Here is a 21062-nt window from a genome sequence, read left to right as displayed (position 1 = left end):
ATGTTGTTTTTAAATAGTCTCCATACAGTTTTCAGGCATTTCACCCTCGTGACTGTTCCTTTTAATTTCCATTTAACTAGCATCCTTGTTTTTGTGTAGTTCCCCTTTCTGAAGGTAAACGCTACTGTGGTAGGTTTCTTTGGCACTTTCCCAGCTCACCACACTCACCGTTAGAGCCAGCATCACCTCTCTGTAATTTCTGTTTCCATTCAGCCTTTTCTTCAGTGCTCGGATAGCATCCTTTGGACTGAAGGAGAAAAACATATCATTTTCACTCCTCATAAGGTGGGAACATCGGCATTCCCTAACCCTTTCTGACAGGGCAGGAACACTTGCGTTAACTTTAGATAACTCAGCTATAATCATTGAAAGCTCAGCATGCGAATGCAGATACAAGGGCGATGTATGAATGAGACAGCAAGACTGACAGGCACTCAGGAAGAGGCCACAGGCGTAACACCATTGAGAACAGGCCCGCTGTGTAGCGCAAGCAACACAGCCTGAGTGCTGAAGGGACAGATGATACTGGAGAGGTCCCTCTCTTCAAATGCTAGGATCTGGTAGCATTGCAGCATTTGGCAGCTTGGAAGTTACAAGCAAGTCTCCTAAAAATACAGGATCAATGATCCCTATTGTAGCACATTTAGTATGCGCTTTTTGGAAATACCCAGGAATTAGATATTGCACCATGAAAATCTAGTGCTGTCATTTTGGTGCTGGGCCAACATAGAGCTCTGCTAATGAATCTCAATCCTGACATGCCACATCCCATGTTATTCTAACCCTCCAACTCTCCTGAGCAGAGGTCTACACTAGCAAGTGCCATAAGACATGCTGGTTGTCTGAAGTGGAGCAGTGTCAGTTTGGGATGAGGAGACCAAACAACTCATTTGCTACCTAAAAATGGGATTTAATCTGAGGACACCTGTGCATTAGCCCGCTGCACCACCTAGCATGCTGAAGAACAAAGCTCAGTGCCAGCGTGACAGCAAAACGTGTGAACGGCCCAAAGTTATCTGTAATAGCACATACCCTTCTTCTGTCTCGTTGATAATGTCGCAGATCTCCATGTTAAGTGTCCAATCCTCACTCTGCAAGGAGCCATCAGTCGCCTTTTCTGTGAAGTCAACACAAAAATCTCTGTCACTTCTCCTTGATTAAGTTACTATAGTTCATCTTATCTTCACTCTATTACTGTGTTCACAAGTTAGCACTCCCCATATAAGGAAGGGACAAATTTTCCAAGCTCTTGCACTGTTGACTCTGGACAACATCATATCGTTTTTCCTAATTTAGAGACCAGTCTAAAAGCTTCCAGAGTAAAAGTCAATCCTGTGGGCTGGATTACTCAATATCCACAGACTGGCTGTCAGTTAATTCCTGCCCTATCTTCTTAGCTACCACCCTACTTTAGCTCTGATATTTTGATGGGAGAAGGGGCTAATCATTCAAAGTTCTAACTGACTATATTTTAACACCTCTATGTCAACCCTCCCTATTTTTGTGGAGTCAGAATTCATATTTCTCTTTTCATGGGGAAGACCTGGCTCCTTTTTGTACACTAAGGGTTTTTCCTTGCTTGGTTTTTTACCTTCGAAGTGTCAAAAATGTAAAATTCCTGCCTTCCCTATTTTGCAGAAAGGGTCTCTTGGAGGACCCGGAGATGTAGTTTGGAAGTGCACTCAGACCTTAACAGAAGAGGTTGTAGTGTTGAATCTTTAACAAGAGGAGTTTTCTCCCACCTGTTTGTTGGATGTTTGATTTAAATATGCTTACAAACAAAAAGGGCTCTCAGCTGTCTGGATAAACATCACTTTCCCTCCTCAATTAATCATGTTTTATTTCAGATCCCTTGTCATCTGAAATTACAGACCTACTACCAAGCTTCCAAGAAAACAGGGTAAACAAGACCTGAATTTTTGACATAAAAAAACAAAAAAACAAAACAAAAAACCCAACCAATCAACAAGAAGTACAACACACAAGCAAAACTTTCCTAAATAAATCTTTCAGGCATAGTTTATACATTATAAAGCAGCAAGAACAGCAGAAGTGCAGTTTCCTTTGTTCCCCTTGTAATCACCTTGAATTCTTTATATCAAATTCCCCAAATCAAACCCATTTGTCTCAAAGGATAAAATTGCCTGAACAGGGTGGATTCGCTTTTAGAAGACTGAACCTGTTCTATAACTCTGCCTTCTGCTTCCCGGGCCAGAAAGCTGCATCTATGGTAACACTGTTCCCAAAAAAATTCCTATCATTGAGACCAAGGTTACAGCTCCACTGGCAGTAGTCACTGTGGCAATGTTAGCACAGACCAAGTGCCAGCTCAGAGCAAGGGCCACATAACATGGTGCTTAAAATGCCAGCAACCAGTATTCCCACCACGGCAGTTCCACCAACGGTAGCAACTTGAGAAAAAAGACTGGCATAGACATGGCCAAAGTTAGAAGCGCCGAACAGAGGTTCGCTCAATCCCAGAGTGGGAGGAACACAGGAAAAGTGAGATCATCCCATTTCTCAACAGTGACACTTTCAGCCTCATAAGGAGTGTTGAAAGGCACTCAAACTATCTCTGTCTGGGTCCCATAAGTCCAAAGAGGAATAGAAAAAAAAACCCAGCCATAGCGCCATCTTTGTACGGGATACAGATTCGAAAAAGTCAGTCAACCTTATCTCACGATACAGTTCAAGTAGCACAAAATCTATTCACATATGAAGTACTCCCATTCCCCAGCAATTCAACGAGGGAGTTCAGAGACTATGACCTACTGTGTTTTGACCAATAGTAGCATTCTTAAGATTTCAAGGTGGTTTCTAGTCACTGAAGTTTAATACTGTTCTTCAAACAAACCAAATGCATACTCGTGAGACTTCTTTCCAGCAGCTTAACCCCTTTGCTGCACTTCACAAAGCATCACAGCAGCGAATCTGGGTCGCACCACCGAAATGGACAAAGGATTACAGACGACAAAAATAACTTATATTCTGTTTTTCTCTAAGGAAAGATAAACAAACAAATAAGCTTCTAATTGTTTCTAGAATCAGTACCCCTCACAAAGGCTTTTTTAAATATTTACAACTCTGTGTCAGTGTGCGTGTGAGAGAGAAAGAGACAGACAGACAGACCAGAAGCCCTGAACCACATATTATGCCAAGGAAATAACCAAACTGTAAAATAAAAGTATAGTCAGTGTCAGTAACAAAACATTTAAAGGGGCACAACATTATCTATATTCTCCAGCTTGGCCACACAAAACCAACAAGACAAAAAACAAAAAAAACAACACATGAATCAAATTATTGGTGGCCCTAACTGAATGGCCAACCTCTCTGCTACCTCCAAAAACATCACCCAACAAGTGGAGACAGCGCTGCACTAAATGGAGAAAGTTTCGAAAGATTTCATGAGTCTCAATCACAGAGCCGTGTCACATGGACATTTTGCCCAAATAAACCATGGCCAAATATTTATCACAAGATCAATGAAGGAATTGGCTGCTGGCATTGCCATGTGCAGGGTTAGCATTTTCCCACATGATTTCTAAAGAGAAGTCAAGCCTTTGACTGAGTCAGACAGTATGAAAGCCGACATCAGGACAGGGACTGAGCAAGAGCAACGGGGAACACAATTTTCTTTAGCTCATTTTTGGATTTTCTTTACAAAGCATGTCAAGTGCCCATGCTTACAAATACCCCATATTTAAGGCATACTATTCTCTCTGGTGGCACTGTGCTAGTATGTTCCTGCTGTTTCCCCTCAGAGCATGGAGAAGAGGCTGTGACTTTCTGAGTGTTGAGATTCTGATTTTAAATACAAATCACTTCAAAAGCAGCACACACTACATGGACAAGAGGAACTAACAGTTGTGAAAGCACTTCCCTTGATTACATTAAAGCCGCGTGTACACCAAAACTGAAACAGTATTAGCAACAACCATGTTCACAAGTAGCTCCAACAATGCAGGGATAGATTCCAGCTCCCCAAGAAACACATCAGAACAGTACTATTAGTATAAACTAGGGGTCACGTAGCATGCTTCTCTGAGTAAGAAAATCCCCATCCTGTACCTGGGAAACTGCAGAACCTTAAGAACCACTAGAAATGTTTTTAAATGCTGGAAAAACTGATATTGGGTGTCAATCACGCATCTCCCTGCGACTCACTCTCAAACTGGACAGGAAATAGTTGGCTGATAATACTGACAGGGTCAAACTGTTTCCAACACCTAGTGCAGGTGCTGGAATCCTGGAAGAATGGCACATTTTCCTCATGTAGGTGCACCTATAGTCAATATATTATAAAAGCATCAGTTCCCCCACTGCCCACAACTGGTCTGTAGCACATGTCGATTGGCATTAGCTTGCAAAGGATTTGGAGACAATCAGCACAACTCTGGGATGGTGCAGGGCATCTTAATTGATACCCACCCCAGACAAGATAAAGTAAAAAGGCAGAAGAAAAGTGAAAAATTTCTGGGAGACTTTTATTGGGCAATATACAAACAACACCTCATACAAACTTAAGTCTCTAGTTCCCAGGGCCAGGGATGGGAAAGAATAATACTTTGCACTTCGATAGCACCTTACATCTAAGGCGCTCATGGCTGTTGAACATTAAATCTCAGAGAAGTCCAGTCATAGGACATAGCCAGAAATTCTGGAGTTCTAATTCCAGGCTGCCACTGACATCTTGGGGAAATGGAGGCAAAGGGGTTAAGCAGTTTGCCCATCTGTAAAATGACAACTAATACCATCCTACCTCAGTGGGTTGTTAGGTGATAAATCTCTGTAAAAGTGCTACGTGCTGCCCATTTTACGGCACTCAGACAAGGTGCTCCTCAACTAAGAATGTCTCCTGTGCATCAATCTTCATGAACGTCATCTACTAGCCAAGGCTATGCCCACTCTCTAAAGTATGACCTGGATGAGGTCACCATAAGGAAATGAAGCTAGACATAGAATCATAGAAATGTAGGACTGGAAGGGACCTCAACAGGTCATCCATTCCAGTCCCCTGCATTGAGGCAGGTCTGAATATTATTTAGACCATCCCTCACAGGTGATTGTCTAACCAGTTAAACCTCCAATGACGTAGATTGCACAGCCTCCCTAGGTAATTTGTTCCAGTGCCTAACTACCCTGACAGTTAAGAAGTTTTTCCTAACCCAGTGGTTCTCAACCTATGGATCAGGACCCCAAAGTGGGTCGTGACCCTGTTTTAATGGGGTCTCCAGAGCTGGAGTTAGACTGGGACACAGGGCCAAAGCTGAAACCTGAGCCCCAATGTCCAGGGTCGAAACCTGAGCCCCACCACCTGGGGCTCAGGCTTCAGGCTCCCTGCCCAGGCATGAAGCCCTTGGGCTTTGGCCCCCCAGCCTGGGATGGTAGGGCTCTGGCTTTGGCCCCCCACCTGGGATGGCGGGGCTCAGGCAGGGTCATGCTTTGGTCCCCCCTCCTGGGGTCATGTAGTAATTTTTGTTGTCAGAAGGGGGTCGCGGTGCAATGAAGTTTGAGAACTCCTGGTCTAACCTAAATCTCCCTTGCTGCACTTTAGGCCCATTGTTTCTTGTCCCGTCCTCCGTGGTTAAGGAGCACAATTTATCACCCTCCTCTTTATGGCAACCTTTTATGTACTTGAAGACTTATGTCCCCCCTCAGTCTTCTCTTTTGCAGACTAAACAAACCCAATTTTTCAATCTTCCCTCATTGGTCATGTTTTCTAGACCTTTAAATCATTTATGTTGCTCTCCTCCAGACTGTCTCCAATTTGTCCCCATCTTTCCTGAAGTGTGGTGCCCAGAACTGGTAGTGCTGAGTAGAGTGAAAGAATCACTTCTTGTCTCTTGCTTTCAACACTCCTGCTAATACATTCCAGAATGATGTTCTCTCTTTTTGGGGGTGGGGGGGTGGGGGGGGGGGCGCACAACAGTATTACATTGTTGACTCATTTCGTTTGTGATCCACCACAACTCCCAGGTCCTTTTCTGCAGTATTCTTTCCCAGGCAGTCATTTCCCATTTTTTGTATTTGTGCAATTGATTATTCCTTCTTCAGGAATAGTGCCCAGAAACTGCATAGGAACAGGCTATGCAGGAGGAGAGGTAGAAAGTGCTCTTTTGTTTTAATTAAATGCAAGGACAAAACAGCTGCTTGCCCTCAGGAGGAGCATTCATTTCAAGCTCTGCTCAGTAGCATCCTAACAAATGAAAGCTGACATGGAGTGCACAAAAGGTCACCTACTACACAATCCTCTCATACTCAACCCTTAGTACTTTTGGTTTAAAGCTACAGGCCTGATAGCCCTGGAGACAGGACAGATACAGCACAAGCAACAGCAGTGCAAGCTTCCCTCTCCCTGCCCCGACAATGCACCTTAACCCTGACCTCAGAGACCTCCACTGATGAACACGAGGGTAGTTCGATCTCCATACTCAATCTGACCACGCTGGTGCATCTGCTAATAAGGATGCCAGCTGCCACTGTACGTTTTTTGATGAACACTTTCAACAGGATCTGAACTGAGAAGACTGGATTCGGGTAGGAACTGTATTTAACACATGTACCATATGCATGTTTCTAGACTGGAGAACGAAGTGCTGGTCTCAGGAAGCACTATGGAAACTTGCTCTAGTGGAATGGTGACCGCATGCAGTAAACGAGGCAACAGGCTGACGTGGGGGTATGTCTATAGTGAAAAAAAAAAGGGGTGCTCATACTCTGTTAAAATAGCAGTGAAGACTCAGACTCGTATACTTTAAAGTCAGTGGCAACGTGGCCTTTAACTCGTGTTAGCCACTACAGTCCAATCCCAGGTTCCCCTGTAGGCTTTAACTTGAGCTGCTAACCCGAGTTAAAAGCTGACTTGTTGTGTCTTCACTGCTAGCTTCACTCATCTTAGCCAACCCCAGTTAAGAACACCCCTTTCACTTGCTGTGAAGACATTCGCTAGGGTAGAGCTTTCTGAACACTGTGCCCTTTCCTTCCATCAGTAAGTCTGTCTACCAAGTATCGAACAGCAAGAGTCACTGTGCTACACAACACGCTTGAAAGAAGCAAGTGGAAATGCCATTATTGGGCAAAGGCAGCAAGTTATTGTTCATGGACATTTAAGTCCTGCCTTGTGTACAAACTACACGCAAAGAGAAAGGGAGACTGGTGTTTATGTAGGTGTGGTCTCCAGTCTGAATAGTAAACATTCTGCTATGTTCTAACAGCTGGATAAGCCCTTGGTGTGAAAAATCCATGGATTTCTTTGTACATGGATAATCTCACCATCCCAAACTAACAAATGAGCAAAGAGGTTTGTTCTAAAAAGCAACTATTAGATATCACTGCAGCTGATGTGAATTTCTGATCAAAGTGCTGCTATTAAAACTGAATATGAACCACCATTCAGTATTTAGAGATCAATTCTGAGGGCATCTTCAAGTCAGTCATTCAGAAAGGAGGTCAGTTTCTTTGCTAGACAAAAGGCCAACATTTTCCACTCTGTCACCTTGCTTACTCCATTCTCTCTCTGCTCTCCCTATTCTAAAACTGCTGAGCTTGGTTCTCCAAAGAAAATGGATCAGCATAGAAAAACACGATTTGAATTGGACTGCTGTAGCCCTGGTCCTCTCTCCTGCCTACTGTCACCCTACATCATGTTTTAGCTACACTTGGGTTGAAAGCTATTTGGGGCAGGCCGACTGTCTTGTCTCTAGAGCACCATGCACATTTGTGGTTCTGAATGAATAATTTGTACTGAACCCACAGACTTACTAAACACCAAAATAGCAAAAGAATGGGCATGTGCTCAAGACAAACTTTAAAATATTTAGCCCACATTCCAAGGTTGAAAGAAGTCTGTTCAAATTTATTTAGGAACAGTCATTTCCCCAATGAACAGTCTGATTCTCTTTTTGAAGACTACTCACCATATGGCATTAGACTGTGATTACAAATAAACAGTGCACAACTACAAACCATGTTCTGCTACTGCATCTCTTAAGAGGATCTCAAGGTGCTTTACAAACAGTTACGTTTCAACATCCCTGTGATACAGGTACAGTATATAAAGCATATTGTTTAACTACCACTGAAATCCAGCCACTTCTGGAGCAGAACACAGCATCTGTTTAACAGCAGACAGTTAGAACAAGAAGCAAAGCCTACCATATCCATGCCAAAGAGGATTAATATACAAATTAAATTAAATAATTAACTTAATTAAACTTAACATTTATATAGAACTAAGAATGCCTTGTGCCTACATTAGGATGACAACTTCAATAGACAAGGGGAAGAATAAAATAGACATCCTTACGTGTCAGAATAAGGTCTCTTTAATCAGCCTGACCTGGCTTAGCTTATGAGATCCCATAAGGATCTCAGCATGTTTGCAGGTGAATAAAACCCTGACTAACCTTAGAGTACGAACTCATATAGGCTGGGCTCCAACAAGGCAATCTTGGACTGGGATGAAAAGTGGGGCCTCAGCATCCAAGTCTCATTCAAACTGTAAAGGTTTGTGTTTTAAGAAAGCCACTTTTATGTAAAATCCCTCCTGTGTCCATAGACTCCTCTCTTCAACGCAGAGAACAGGAGAGGTAAACAGCAGCCTTCAAAAGGGGTCAATGATCTCCACACCTGATGAGCAGGTAGGCATCCCTGCCAATTAACACATCCTTACTGGGAACTGAGGTAGAAAAAGTAGGGAGAAAGATACAGACCAGGCGGAAGCAAACCAGGCATTTCTGACTGTTAGTCTTTATCAAAACTCTTGTCTCCGAATGAAGCCACATCATGCCCTGAAATACCCATTTGGTACAAAACTTGAAACTGCTGTTTCATGCTCTGCACTGACTCCCCAACCAAGGCAGAACCCAGTTCAAGGTTTCAGGACCGGTTTCACAGAGGGCTCTGAATACTACCCTTCCTTCATGACCATGACCTCCCATGACAGCGATGTTCCATTGGAAGAATAAGTGTTGAGAAATAGGGCTCATGAGTGTGGGAGACAGAACTACCACCGGAGCTGGACGTAGACACAGCAACTCTGTCACATGAAATAAGAATGACCAGAGTCTTCACCCCTTTCAGCAGTGAATGCAAAACTCTCTTCCACACACAGCAAAGGAAAACCCTATCAATCAAGCTCTCTCTCCAACAGGCAGAGGAAAAGAAGTATCGGTGGTAGCTATTTTTAAACATTTGAGAGGCTCTCACGTTCTACAGTGATGGGAGCCATACAGCTTCCTATAGAGGTACCTATAGAGGGGTAATTAAAAACAAGTTTTTCTGGTGCGGCATGATGGCTTAAATGCGCTGCCCCAAGGGGTGAAGTGGAGTCTGTGCCCCAAGCAGAGCAATACGCTTCCAGGCCCAGAAGAGCATCCTTACTCAATCTTCTCACTGCAGCTTCCCATCAGTTTGAAATTATTGCTGGCGATGTCATGCTTCGCTGAGGGTGGGATGCAATGTGCGTATGGACACCTGTCTGTCTTATGCTAGGGACAAGCAGGAGGCCATAGCTTTTTAAAAAAAACAACAACATTTGAAATCTAGTGGATTTTCACATGTGTCAGAAAATAAAAAGCTTCCCTTGTCTCCGTGCTGTATCCTCATTAAAGCTAAGGCGCTGACCCAAGTACTGTAAATAGCTGTCCTTCAGAACTAGGTCAAGTGAAAATGTTTCCTTGCCACATCAAACCATTTTCAAAAATCCAGAGGCATTTATCTGAACTAGGAACTTTAAAAGCAGCATATATTGCACCAATATGCTACATTAGCTCTTTCAGTGATGACCTCTGCAAAATTCCTACCTCACCGTGAGCCTGAAGTACTGCAAGGGTTGTGCACTTTCCCAACAGGGTGTGGAATTGGCTAGTGAGTTCCAGCTCACGTCAGAAGTCAGTGCAGAGGAAACCTTCCATCGGAATTCTGGACAGGTGTGTGTGTGCGTGCGTGTGCACGCGCACACACACACACACACACGTACATAACAGTTTTTCTTCGATGGATTTACTTGAATTTAGATGTTTACTGTGTTATTTCAGAGAGAAAGTAATGCTTGTTCAGTTCATGTATGAGGGCAATGAACTAAAGTACTCTTAAAAGGACAGGTTACACCCTCCTCTAAAAATCAAGACATGAAGTTGTCAAAGAACTTGATTATTACAGTGTGCAAACCCCTGTGATCTATTAAGCAACACTTCCAGTGATCTAGTATTAACACATTCTGAGCGTCCATCTTGTGTTTGTGGAGGGAAGCGACAAAGGAAGCATAAATCAAAACCTTCTGGATAGCATAAACGTAACAATGTTCTCCCTGGCCTTTTCTGTACTAAGCTGTGACTTACTCAACAAAGTACAGTTGTGACTGAGTGGTATGGTTGAGTGCTGAGTTCAGATTAGTCATCCGATCCATTCTGATACATCAAATCAACTTTCACTCCTTCCCCTGACCACAACAAGGCAGCCGTGTTTGTGTACAGATGTCATGAAGTTACAGACATGCATCTTGGCTGGCTAGTGTACACATTCCACCAATTGTAGGCCAAAATATTTTTTGTACAGTTTTCAGTTCTCTATCGGTTTTGGATAACTAAGCAGACCAGATTCTTCACGTTATGCAAGGGTGAACCGCATGGTGTTTTAACTGAACACAGCCGGTATTAAAAAAGGCTTCCTTTAAGGAGAACAAAAGATTGCTTAATTCAAAGACTGACCATATACAAATTATTTATGATTGGAGGAAGGCGGGAGATCTGAATATCTATCACAAGATATTTTTTTAAAATCCTGAAAAGCTTTTCCAGTATGTACTTTAATAGCCAGAAAATACTGTCCTTGCCAATAAAGACAAGTCATTAGAGTCCATATTAAAGCTCCATTGAAAACCTCAATAAGCTTCTTACTCACGTTCATGAACCTTTCCTATTCTGTTAGAAAACACAACTGAACTTCCAATATTTGTTTGCCCAAAATTCCAAGGAGGTGAAGCTAAGGATTTATCTTCCAACCTGGCCTTTTTCCAATTAATAGGTATATACAAATACTCTATGTAATGGATATATTGTCCTTAAAATTTCATAGGATGGCAAAGGGAAAATTGCATAAACAAACTGGTTTAAAATACATTAAAAAAATACGGGTGGACTGACACCATCCATCCAAAGTAAAAGAATTACTACATTTGAGACCAAAGAGATGAAACCATAAGGTATGGAAGAGGGGAGAGTATACCACACATCAGCATTTACATTACATCTAAGAGTTCTGGAGCTTGACAGCCTAGTTACATTATGTGACAAGCTTCAAAGCACAAATAAGAGTGAGGATGGGTGTCAGTGTTTAGTTGTGTCCCCTCCTCGCTCATCGGAGGGTGTTTAATTTCAAACAATTACAGGTAAAGAAGCAGCCTTTATGAAAATTATGGACGATCAGTGTGTCCGTGAACTACATTTGAAATCCATCGGTGCTTGATGGCTAATTCTGTACTACATGAATAAAGCAAGTTCTAATAACCCATTTGGGACTTCACTCCGGTACTTACAAGCTATGTGTCTTTCATATTCATAAAACAAAACTAATTACCTTTCATGGGTGAAATGTTCTAAGAATTTCCAAACCACTGTAGCCTCAAAGGCTAAAATCCCTTCTCATATTTAAAAAACTCCCCTGCCTGCCCACCCATTCGTAACAAGTTTTGTTTGCTGCAAACAACAAACTGCTGGATTTTCTTCACCTTGTAGAACCCCTAATCAGTATTCTATTTTTTGCAGGTCACTACTAAAGTCAATTGCCTGCATTCTCACTTGTTCAAAATAAATTTAAACATTAATTACACTTAGCAAGAAAGAGAAGCAAACTCTGTCATTCCCACACAGAAACTAGTTATAAAACCAGACTTACTTCACAACTATAGCACTACTACAGATTGACAAGCAAAACAATGTATTTAATTATAGGTGGAACCATTAAAATATATGCATGTAATGACAACATGAATGGAACCAAACAAATCACGAACTACTATGATTGCACAACATTCCACCTCATCCGTCTCCAATATTTCTATGCATAAGAAATTCAGTGCCATCTGGAAGATGCTGGTTACCAAACAAGCAGCAGAAAACAAGACAGTCATCTATCTGTAGCTTTTAGAGGTAGCCAAGTTGCAATACGCACCAAGAAGGGCATCCATTTGCTTCTCTAATCCATAGCCTTCCTTCACACCGCTAAAAAGAACACAGTAGACTTTGTTAAAAGGCAACAATCTCTGCCTCACTCAAGCTCCTGTGGCTTCAACAGTACAGCACCGACACTAGTTTTAAAGGTTTCCTTTCTATGGAAGTTGGGTTCAATGAAGCTCTATTAGGTGAAAGAAATAATTTTGCGCTAAAGCCGTTTCCATTGGGGTAGTCTGTTTTCAGCCACCCCTTCCAAGAGGCCAAGCAAATGCAAATGTCGGGCAAATGCTTAGGGGGTTACATTTTCAAAGCACTTGTTTGGAAGTTCTGGGCATAAATCCTACAATGGTTAACAAGATGCACGCATGTAACCCTTCTTGTACTGCCTTCAAAAGGTAGCTCCTCAGTTTTTATTGACCTGAGGGTTAACGATTTCAATTCTGCTTCCAAGCCCTTGGGTTTCATGGCGCAGTGCCATGAAGCCAAAATAGAGCTTAGGTGCTACATTTTATATCTGGAAAATTTCTTTGCAATTTTCATTAGTACTGGGCAGGAAACAGTTTTCCAGTCCTGCAGGAATTCAAATTTAAAAAAGTGTTTCCCATCCCAAATCAGGACAAAAAAGCCAAAATCCTGAAGATTTTATGAACCAAAAAAAAAAAAAAAAATCCATAAAAAGTTTCAGATTGAGTCAATGAAATAAAAAATCTGTTAGAAAAGGATGTCTTGTAGGTGGGTGAAGTCATCACTTTCTGTTGGGATAGAGCTATATGGTGTCACGGACCTCACAGGCCATTCCACATTCTGCTCCTCAAATAAGGTCTTGCATTGCACCACCTGACTCTGCCACCATCCCCAGAAGAGGTCCATACAAAAACTCCCAACTCATCCAGCTGTATCAAAAAAAATTTTATGCTTCCAGGGAACTTTGTTGGAAACCAGATCTTCACCACTCACTCATTGTGTTAAGCCACTGCATTAGACAGAAATTTTAAAGGCTGCTTTACTTATTATAGTAACTACAACACACACACACACACACTAATGAGCTGCGATGTCAAGAAAACAATCACAACCAAATGCTGACCCATTTTGTTTTCTGTTGAACTTTAAATCACTTTCCAAGTCTGACAGCTGCTCAAACTTAATTGCTCATTATGCCTGTAAATAAAAACTGATCTTACTCTGATTAGCCAACCATTTTATGGCTGCCACAATAATTCCTTGGTTAATAAATGATTTGATGTTTAGCAGTATTTCCCAAATCTTAGCAAAATATATTGGTGGTACGCTGTTTCTTTTCTCTAAAATACCCTTTTACTTAGAACAGGGGTTGGCAACCTTTCAGAAGTGGTGTGCCGAGTCTTCATTTATTCACTCTAACTTAAGGTTTCGCGTGCCAGTCATACATTAACGTTTTTAGAAGGTCTCTTTCTATAAGTCTATAATATATAACTAAACTATTGTTGTATGTAAAGTAAATAAGGTTTTTAAAATGTTTAAGAAGCTTTATTTAAAATTAAATTAAAATGCAGAGTCCCCCGGACCAGTGGCCAGGACCCGGGCAGTGTGAGGGCCACTGAAAATCAGCTTGCGTGCTGCCTTTGGCAAGCGTGCCATTGGTTGCCTACCCCTGACTTAGAACTTAATGTCATCGCTACAAAAGACAGTTCAGAGATAAACCAAATTATTTATTATTGCCTATTCCACATCAGGCCCTAGTGGCAAGACATAATGGCACCCATAAATCAAGGTCCCTTGCTTGCACCTTTTCTTCTGCTTGTGTCCCTGTTATCGTGACATCGCTTGCCATGTACTTGATTTCTTGGGAAATACTCCAGAGCACTCTGATTATAACTGCTCAATGATACAAGACAGATTTCTAGATTATAAACAAAACGTGCTAGCAGAGCCTAAAAGTCTAAATAGTGAGATGAAAAGCAAGTAGCCAAATTATGTAGTGGTCAACATATGCTTAATATACAGATAAGCAATTTAGCACACAACAGGGGTGCTCTTTCATAGATACTAAGCAATCAAAACTCCAGATGGCTTAACTGACAAAGGACTCAATGCAAACTCTTTTGCCTAACATTCTTAACGCCATTACATTTTAATCTACAGTAACCACTATCTCATCAATGTGTCTTCTACAGCTCCAAAAATAAACCCTTTAGACCGAAGTTAAGCAGGCAACATTTTAGTCCACAAGGAACCAGTTAAATAGTTTGAGTTATGTGAATACAAGGGGAAAAGACAACCTTTCTTCGGCTTTTCTAGATCAAAAATGATTGAAAGTAGAGACTTGAGACTTCCCCTCTTGGATTGTTTTCACAGAGACTTAAAGGGCCAACTTTGAAATCATCACGATCAGTCTTTTTAAAATTACAAATGCTGAAAACAAGTAATTTCGTACTTCCCCATTAAAAGTAGTATTTGGTTCTCAGAATGCAAGTAGGATGCTTCTGTTAAGAACGGGTGGACTTAAGGATGCATTTGTTAGCTTGGGGAAGCCAAAGTGGCCCAGAATTACTAAGCGCTGCAGGACTGCAACCCTTTGAGGTTTAAAGGAACCTTCAAGCTCTGCTGGCAAAGCTGTTGGAGCTTGCAATTTCTGTAAGTCTAATCATGAGTTGTTGGATTTTTTGGGGGCGGGGAGGAGCAGAATGTCTTTTTCTTTAAAAAAAAACCATTGGGAAAATAAATGAAGAAAGCTGTAATGAATGCAAGGTTAAAGTGGAGAAACAAGCATTCAAAAGTCAGCATTAAGGTCCCTTCTGCCATATTAACTCAGCCATGCCATGAATATGAATTTTTTTTATTCCCATTATTCTTGTCAAATGCAAAGTTCACTACACTTCTCTCAGCAGATGTATCCCATAAAAATACAAAGGATGCAACATGGCTAAGTTAACAGAATTCTTCTGTCAACTTAGTTACTACCTCTCAGGGAGGCGGGTTACCCAAGCAACAGGAGAGATAAGCATCTACACTGAAACACTACAGTGCCACAGTTGGGTCGTCGTAGCATTTTAAGTGTAGACACAGCCTAGAAGTGTAACAAGTTTGTAACAAGTTTATAACAATTATCTGCTCTCATTTTGCATGGCATCTTTTGACCTCAATTTGAACAGACTGGCAGTCACTCTTTCTAGGCCAGAATGTCTGACTGCTAAATGGGAGAATTAGTCTGCCCATGCTTGCCATACAATAACCAGATTTACAAGCTCTTACCCAAAGCATACAACAGGTTTAACTGGAATGTGTACTTGTCCTCTCGGTCTCCTGACACTGCTTGTGACGAGCCAGCCTCCTCTTTGCATCTCGTGGCATAGTTTGGCAACGTTCATACGCTGAGCCCCTGGAGGGTTCCTGGGTTACGCTGATTCCCAAGTTAGAGAAGCAATGGCAAATATGGTCCAGTGTGGATAGTCTGACCTCGGCATTGTCTTGATACAAATACACTTAATTAGTTTACGCATTTATGCAACCCTTGATTTTTTGGGATACTTTATTACACTATTGACTATAGCATTTGATCCCTGCATTGCTCATCAGACTGCTCCAGATTGTACAGGACAGTCGTAATGTAGTGTTTTGTTTTTTAAAAGAGGCTGATAGATTGAAGCAATAGATTGGTTGATTCCATTTTCATTTCACCTCCTGGAACAGCTTTAGGAGTATTTATAAATAAGAGAGTTGAAAGATTTGGAACCGTGGAGAAACAACTCGTTAAACTAAAGTAAACCATCTGCTCCTAAGGGAAAAGGGGTTCAGATATAGCTAGGCATTCAGGTTATCGCTTTCTTGGGCACAAGAACCAGCCTCTTCCAAAAGAATCCTTTTCAAGGAAGAATAACTGAAATGAATAAACAGAATCATCAGGAATAAAGTAGATCTTCTGGCAGCATAGTTTGTGACTAAAACACAGCAGACATGGCTGTTTAGAGAGGATTGGGTTTTTGCGCTCCCACATTAAACCTGTTTTTAAAATGCAGAGAAGTAACACTTCCTAAGATGTTTGCATGGATGCAAGCAGAAAGCGGTGTTTGAATGCTAGTGCTGCAGGACCTGTGCAGGTTCACAGCACCAGTCGTCACAAAAATCCCTTTGATATTACACCAAACACTAGCCACCACAAACAGGCTCACCCTTGAGTACATTTCATAATACTTGGGGCTGCTATAAGAATCTTTCATCCAATGAGTTCAAAGCACTTAAACATTTTAGCCTCATCAACAACACGTTGTAAAGATTCTGAAACCAAGGCACACAGAATTAAGTGACTAGCCCAAGGTCACCTACTAAGACTCTGGCAGAGCCAAGAATAGAAGGCAGAAGTGCTGGCCAGTCCAGCACCACCCAACTAAACACAACACTGTCTCTCCAAATACTAAAAGTTTCTTTCCTCCCAGTAAGAGATCATTTTACAGAAGTATCACCAAGCACCATATCAAATGCCTCATTCACCTTCAATGAAAGTTTTATTAAAGGCTGGTCCCAATTTAAGAATTCAAATTGTTCCAACATTCCTTTCATGAAAGTTGTCTTAATTCAGCATTCCACAAACATATGTAGAGAATGCAAGAAACAGTACCGCAAGCAAATTGTTTCAAATAAAGAGACATCAATGGGAGGTTTAAAAACCAAAACCAAATATTGGGTGTCCATTAGTTTTTTAGCACACTTTTAAAGATATAGGACTTAAAGCAATATCAAACTGTGAGCTGGCCATCGTCAAATTGTAACCTGGTACATATAGGTTTATATTAGAAACAAATGGAATATACATTTAAGCATGTTATGCTGCAGCAGATAAAACTACATTATTCAAAAACACATAGTCTAATACTTTCATGAGCGGCAATCTGCTTTTGTGACTATAAAAAAAAATCAATCCAGCTTTAGGAATCTGGTATTAAATGATATTATAGTAATTATCCAGCTTCTCACATATATGTAGTTTCCCTAAGCTACCAGATTCATGACTCAGTATTTATTTGCTCCTTTTAAAAGCAAGATATTCATTTTGCTAAGAGATTTTCTCTGCAACACAATACATCATCATGAAGTGAAAGCAGATCCAAGTAATCTCATAAAACTAAAAGCACTTTATCGTCAGACTGTTTTGCATGACTAGCATAATTCTGTAGGAACACTGGGAGACTGGGTTTTGACCACAGTCCATGTTATTTTAGGTACCTATACAGAGAATAGCATCTCCATCCCATTCACAGTGGGCTGGCAAGTCATGTATCTTTTTGATGTATTCAAGTATATTGTGTCTAGAAGTCTGACACTAAATAGCTATTCCAATTTTATAGTGGAGGACAATCCACCTTCAAAACAGTGCACAGTACATATGTATCTCTGTATAAAGTCCCAAGACATATGCTGGCTTTATTTTTATTTTTTTTGAGCGGGTGGAGTGGGGGGGTTTACAACAGAAGTCATGAGAATGGAACACTTTGCTAGCAAAGCAGATAAACGTGCTCTTTAAAGCCTTGATTTTGTCCTTGGGAAAAGGCATTTTTCTGAAGAATGAATCTTACCAGGTTTACACTACAACAAAGCAAACATTTACTCTGAAAGGAAGAGACACTGCACATATGGACAATGAAACATGGGTTAATTTTCTCTAGATTTTTAGTTTTTGTTGTCCTTGTCCACCATAATACATTTTTCTAGACCTGCATTTGCTGTTAAAAATAAAAATAGCTCTTGAACAAATGTGTTTAAGTCTGTCATAAAACATGTTAGAGGATATTTCAAGGAAGCATCGAAATATTTCCCATGGGGAAAAAAAAAGGAAAATAAAAGATGTTAAGAGCCAAGAAGCCTGCACCAATATTTCATTTTATGAAAAAAAAGCTCTACAAACAGATTCTCTCTGCACCATATTCATCATCACTTTAACTGCCTTGAAATAGAAACTGAGAGTGCTTTGATAAAAATCGATTGAAAGGTTGTCTGGTTTCACTGTTGCTTCAATAAAGTGCCTCTGTATCCTCTGCAGAAACACTGTTTTTGTAACTTCCTTAAACAATCCTATTTAGTAAATCACAACAGTTAGCACTTTGCCTCCTGCTGAAAAAAGGATTCCCAGGCACGGGTCCAATCCCGCACTCCATCCTCAGGCAAAGGTCTTAGAATCAGTTGGTGTTTGACTAATAAATGCAGCATGACAGCCATAAAGGTACTATAGTGCCAAACATTTGGAGTCCTGGTTATTAGAAAAACAACTTCCAAAATTATTCTGGGCATGGCGCAAGGTTTAGCTCCAGAAACTCCCTTCTCCATTTCTAGTACATTGTTGTCAGACTGCAAGTTTTAGGCAGTTGTAATTGTGCATTCAAGTTTTATCCTGGACCTGGGTTAGCAAGGCCTTTTGGTCACAGCCAATCAGGCCTCCTAGGTCTCTGTTGAAAAGGACTGATTGAAGCAGTTCTCATGATAGACCTCATTGTTCCCAAAGGTGGATACGCACATTCGCTATTTGTTCTACCTGTGAGGAGCCCATTTCACAGATCACTGCTCATTGTCAGCCCTTTGCACTTGAGGAAATTAACAAAAATTCAACACAGCAAGATTTGATTTGGATTTAAACGTTCCCCTGCAGTGTTTACAAAGATCTCACCATTTCAGGAGATGTAGAAAATGGAACTGATTTCCTTGTGCAAGCAGAATGAAAAGCAAAAAATACACAGGAAGCATGAACAAAAAGGTCAGCTGTACTTCAGATTCTTGTAATCCAATCAGTTTTAATAATCTAAGATGAGTTTAGCAACACGTGGAAAGGATATTTGTTTTAATAACCTTTAATCAAGCAGTGACCCTTTAAAGATGATTCTCTTGAGCAAGCAAAACTAAGCATGCAATTTAAAGAGAGGATGCCCAACCTGGACACACGGACTCTTGCTATTGGAAAATGTAGTATCATCTGGGGACATCTTCGACACCCTACAGGAGTTTGGGATGCCAGAGACCTTCCTCCACCTGATCCGGGAGCTGTATGAGGGCTGCAGCACCACCATCCGATCGGTAGAAGGGGAGACCGCAGAGATACCGATCCACAGCGGCGTGAAACAGGGTTGCCCCCTCAGCCCCATCGTCTTTAACCTCGCCATGGAGCCGCTCCTGCGGGCGATCTCCGACGGCGCCAACGGCTTCGACCTGCACGGCGAGAGGGTGAGCGTCTTGGCCTACGCGGATGACCTGGTCCTGATCGCGGACGACCCCGAGAGGCTCCAGGGCATGCTCGACACCATCGGGAGAGCCGCGGACTGGACGGGACTCCGCTTCAACGCCAAGAAGTGTGCGTCCCTCCACGTTGACGGGAGCAAGAGGGACTCGGTACTGATGACGGAGTTCCTCATCCAGGGCGAGTCCGTCGTTCCCCTGGCGGAGGGGCAGGCGTACCAGCACCTCGGCACGCCGACAGGCTTCCGCGTCCGGCAGACCCCCGAGGACACCATCAGGGAGATCCTGCAAGACGCCGCCAAAATCGACACATCCCTGCTAGCACCGTGGCAGAAGATCAACGCCCTCAACACCTTCCTGATCCCCCGCATCGCCTTCGTCCTGAGGGGATCCGCCGTGGCAAAGGTGCCCCTCAACAAGGCGGACAACGCCATCCGGAAGCTGGTCAAAAACTGGATGTCCCTGCCCCGGAGAGCCAGCAATGAACTCGTATACATCAAGCACAGGCACGGTGGTGCCGGCGTCCCCCGCATGGGAGACCTCTGTGACATCGCGGTCCTCACACACGCCTTCCGCCTCCTGACTTGCCCGGACGCCACGGTGAAGAACGTCGCAACGACCGCCCTGCACGCCGCCACCGAGAAACGAATCGGCAGACCTCCCTCCGACCGAGATGTGGCCACCTTCTTGAGCGGCTCCCTGGACGGCGACTTCGCCCGGGACAGGGGAGACTTCGCCTCGCTGTGGACCCGCGCCCGCAATGCCACGCGCCGGCTGGGAAAGCGCCTGGGCTGCCGCTGGGAATGGAACGAGGAACGGCAGGAGCTGGGAGTCCTGATACCGCGGATCGGAACGGAGGACAACATCGTCGTCACCCCCGGAGCCAGAGGCGTGCTGGAGAGATCACTGAAGGCCGCCGTCCACGCGCTCTACGTGGACGCCCTGAAGAAAAAGCCAGACCAGGGTAAAGTCTTCGAAATAACCAGCAAGTGGGACTCCAGCAACCACTTCCTCCCCACAGGCAGCTTCACCCGGTTCGCCGACTGGCGGTTCATTCACCGCGCCCGGCTGAATTGTGTCCCGCTCAACGGTGCCATCCGCCACGGGAACCGGGACAAACGCTGCAGGAAGTGCGGGTACGCTAACGAAACCCTGCCCCACGTCCTGTGCTGCTGCAAGCCCCACGCCAGAGCCTGGCAGCTACGCCACAACGCCGTCCAGGACCGTCTAGTGAAGGCCATCAACCCGCGTCTGGGAGAGATCGCTGTCAACCGCACCGTCCCCGGCACCGACAGCCCGCTGCGCCCGGACATCGTCGTCACGGACGAGGTGGGAAAAAAGATCATCCTGGTCGACGTAGCGATTCCGTTCGAGAACAGGACCCCGGCCTTCCGCGAAGCCCGAGCCCGCAAGCTCGAAAAATACGCCCCCCTGGCTGACACCCTACGGACTAAGGGTTACGAGGTGCACGTCGACGCTCTGCTCGTTGGGGCCCTGGGTGCCTGGGACCCGTGTAACGAACGCGTGCTGAGGACCTGTGGGGTGGGCCGTCATTACGCGCGGCTCATGAGACGCCTAATGGTCTCGGACACTATCCGTTGGTCCCGGGACATTTACACCGAGCACATCACCGGCCACTGCCAATACCAAGAGTGAGCCGGGGAGACCTCGTGCACCCACACACAC

The 21062-nt window shown here is 43.2% G+C and overlaps 1 protein-coding gene across 4 annotated transcripts in view; it reads right to left on the bottom strand.

Moving 5' to 3' along the window:
• TOM1L2 (target of myb1 like 2 membrane trafficking protein) overlaps positions 1 to 21062 on the bottom strand; it is a 72851-nt gene that overhangs the window by 36323 nt on the left and 15466 nt on the right. For all 4 annotated transcript variants that reach the window (XM_034782912.1, XM_034782913.1, XM_034782914.1 and 1 more), the window contains exons 2-3: positions 1033 to 1117; positions 169 to 247 (exon numbers count right to left, since the gene is read on the bottom strand). In XM_034782912.1, coding sequence (XP_034638803.1) covers positions 169 to 247; positions 1033 to 1117 — 164 coding nt within the window. The remainder of the gene's footprint in view (positions 1 to 168; positions 248 to 1032; positions 1118 to 21062) is intronic.

The sequence above is a fragment of the Trachemys scripta genome, chromosome 10, assembly GCF_013100865.1.
Source record: "Trachemys scripta elegans isolate TJP31775 chromosome 10, CAS_Tse_1.0, whole genome shotgun sequence".
NCBI lineage: Eukaryota > Metazoa > Chordata > Testudines > Emydidae > Trachemys > Trachemys scripta.
This window is presented reverse-complemented; position numbering and strand designations above follow the sequence as displayed.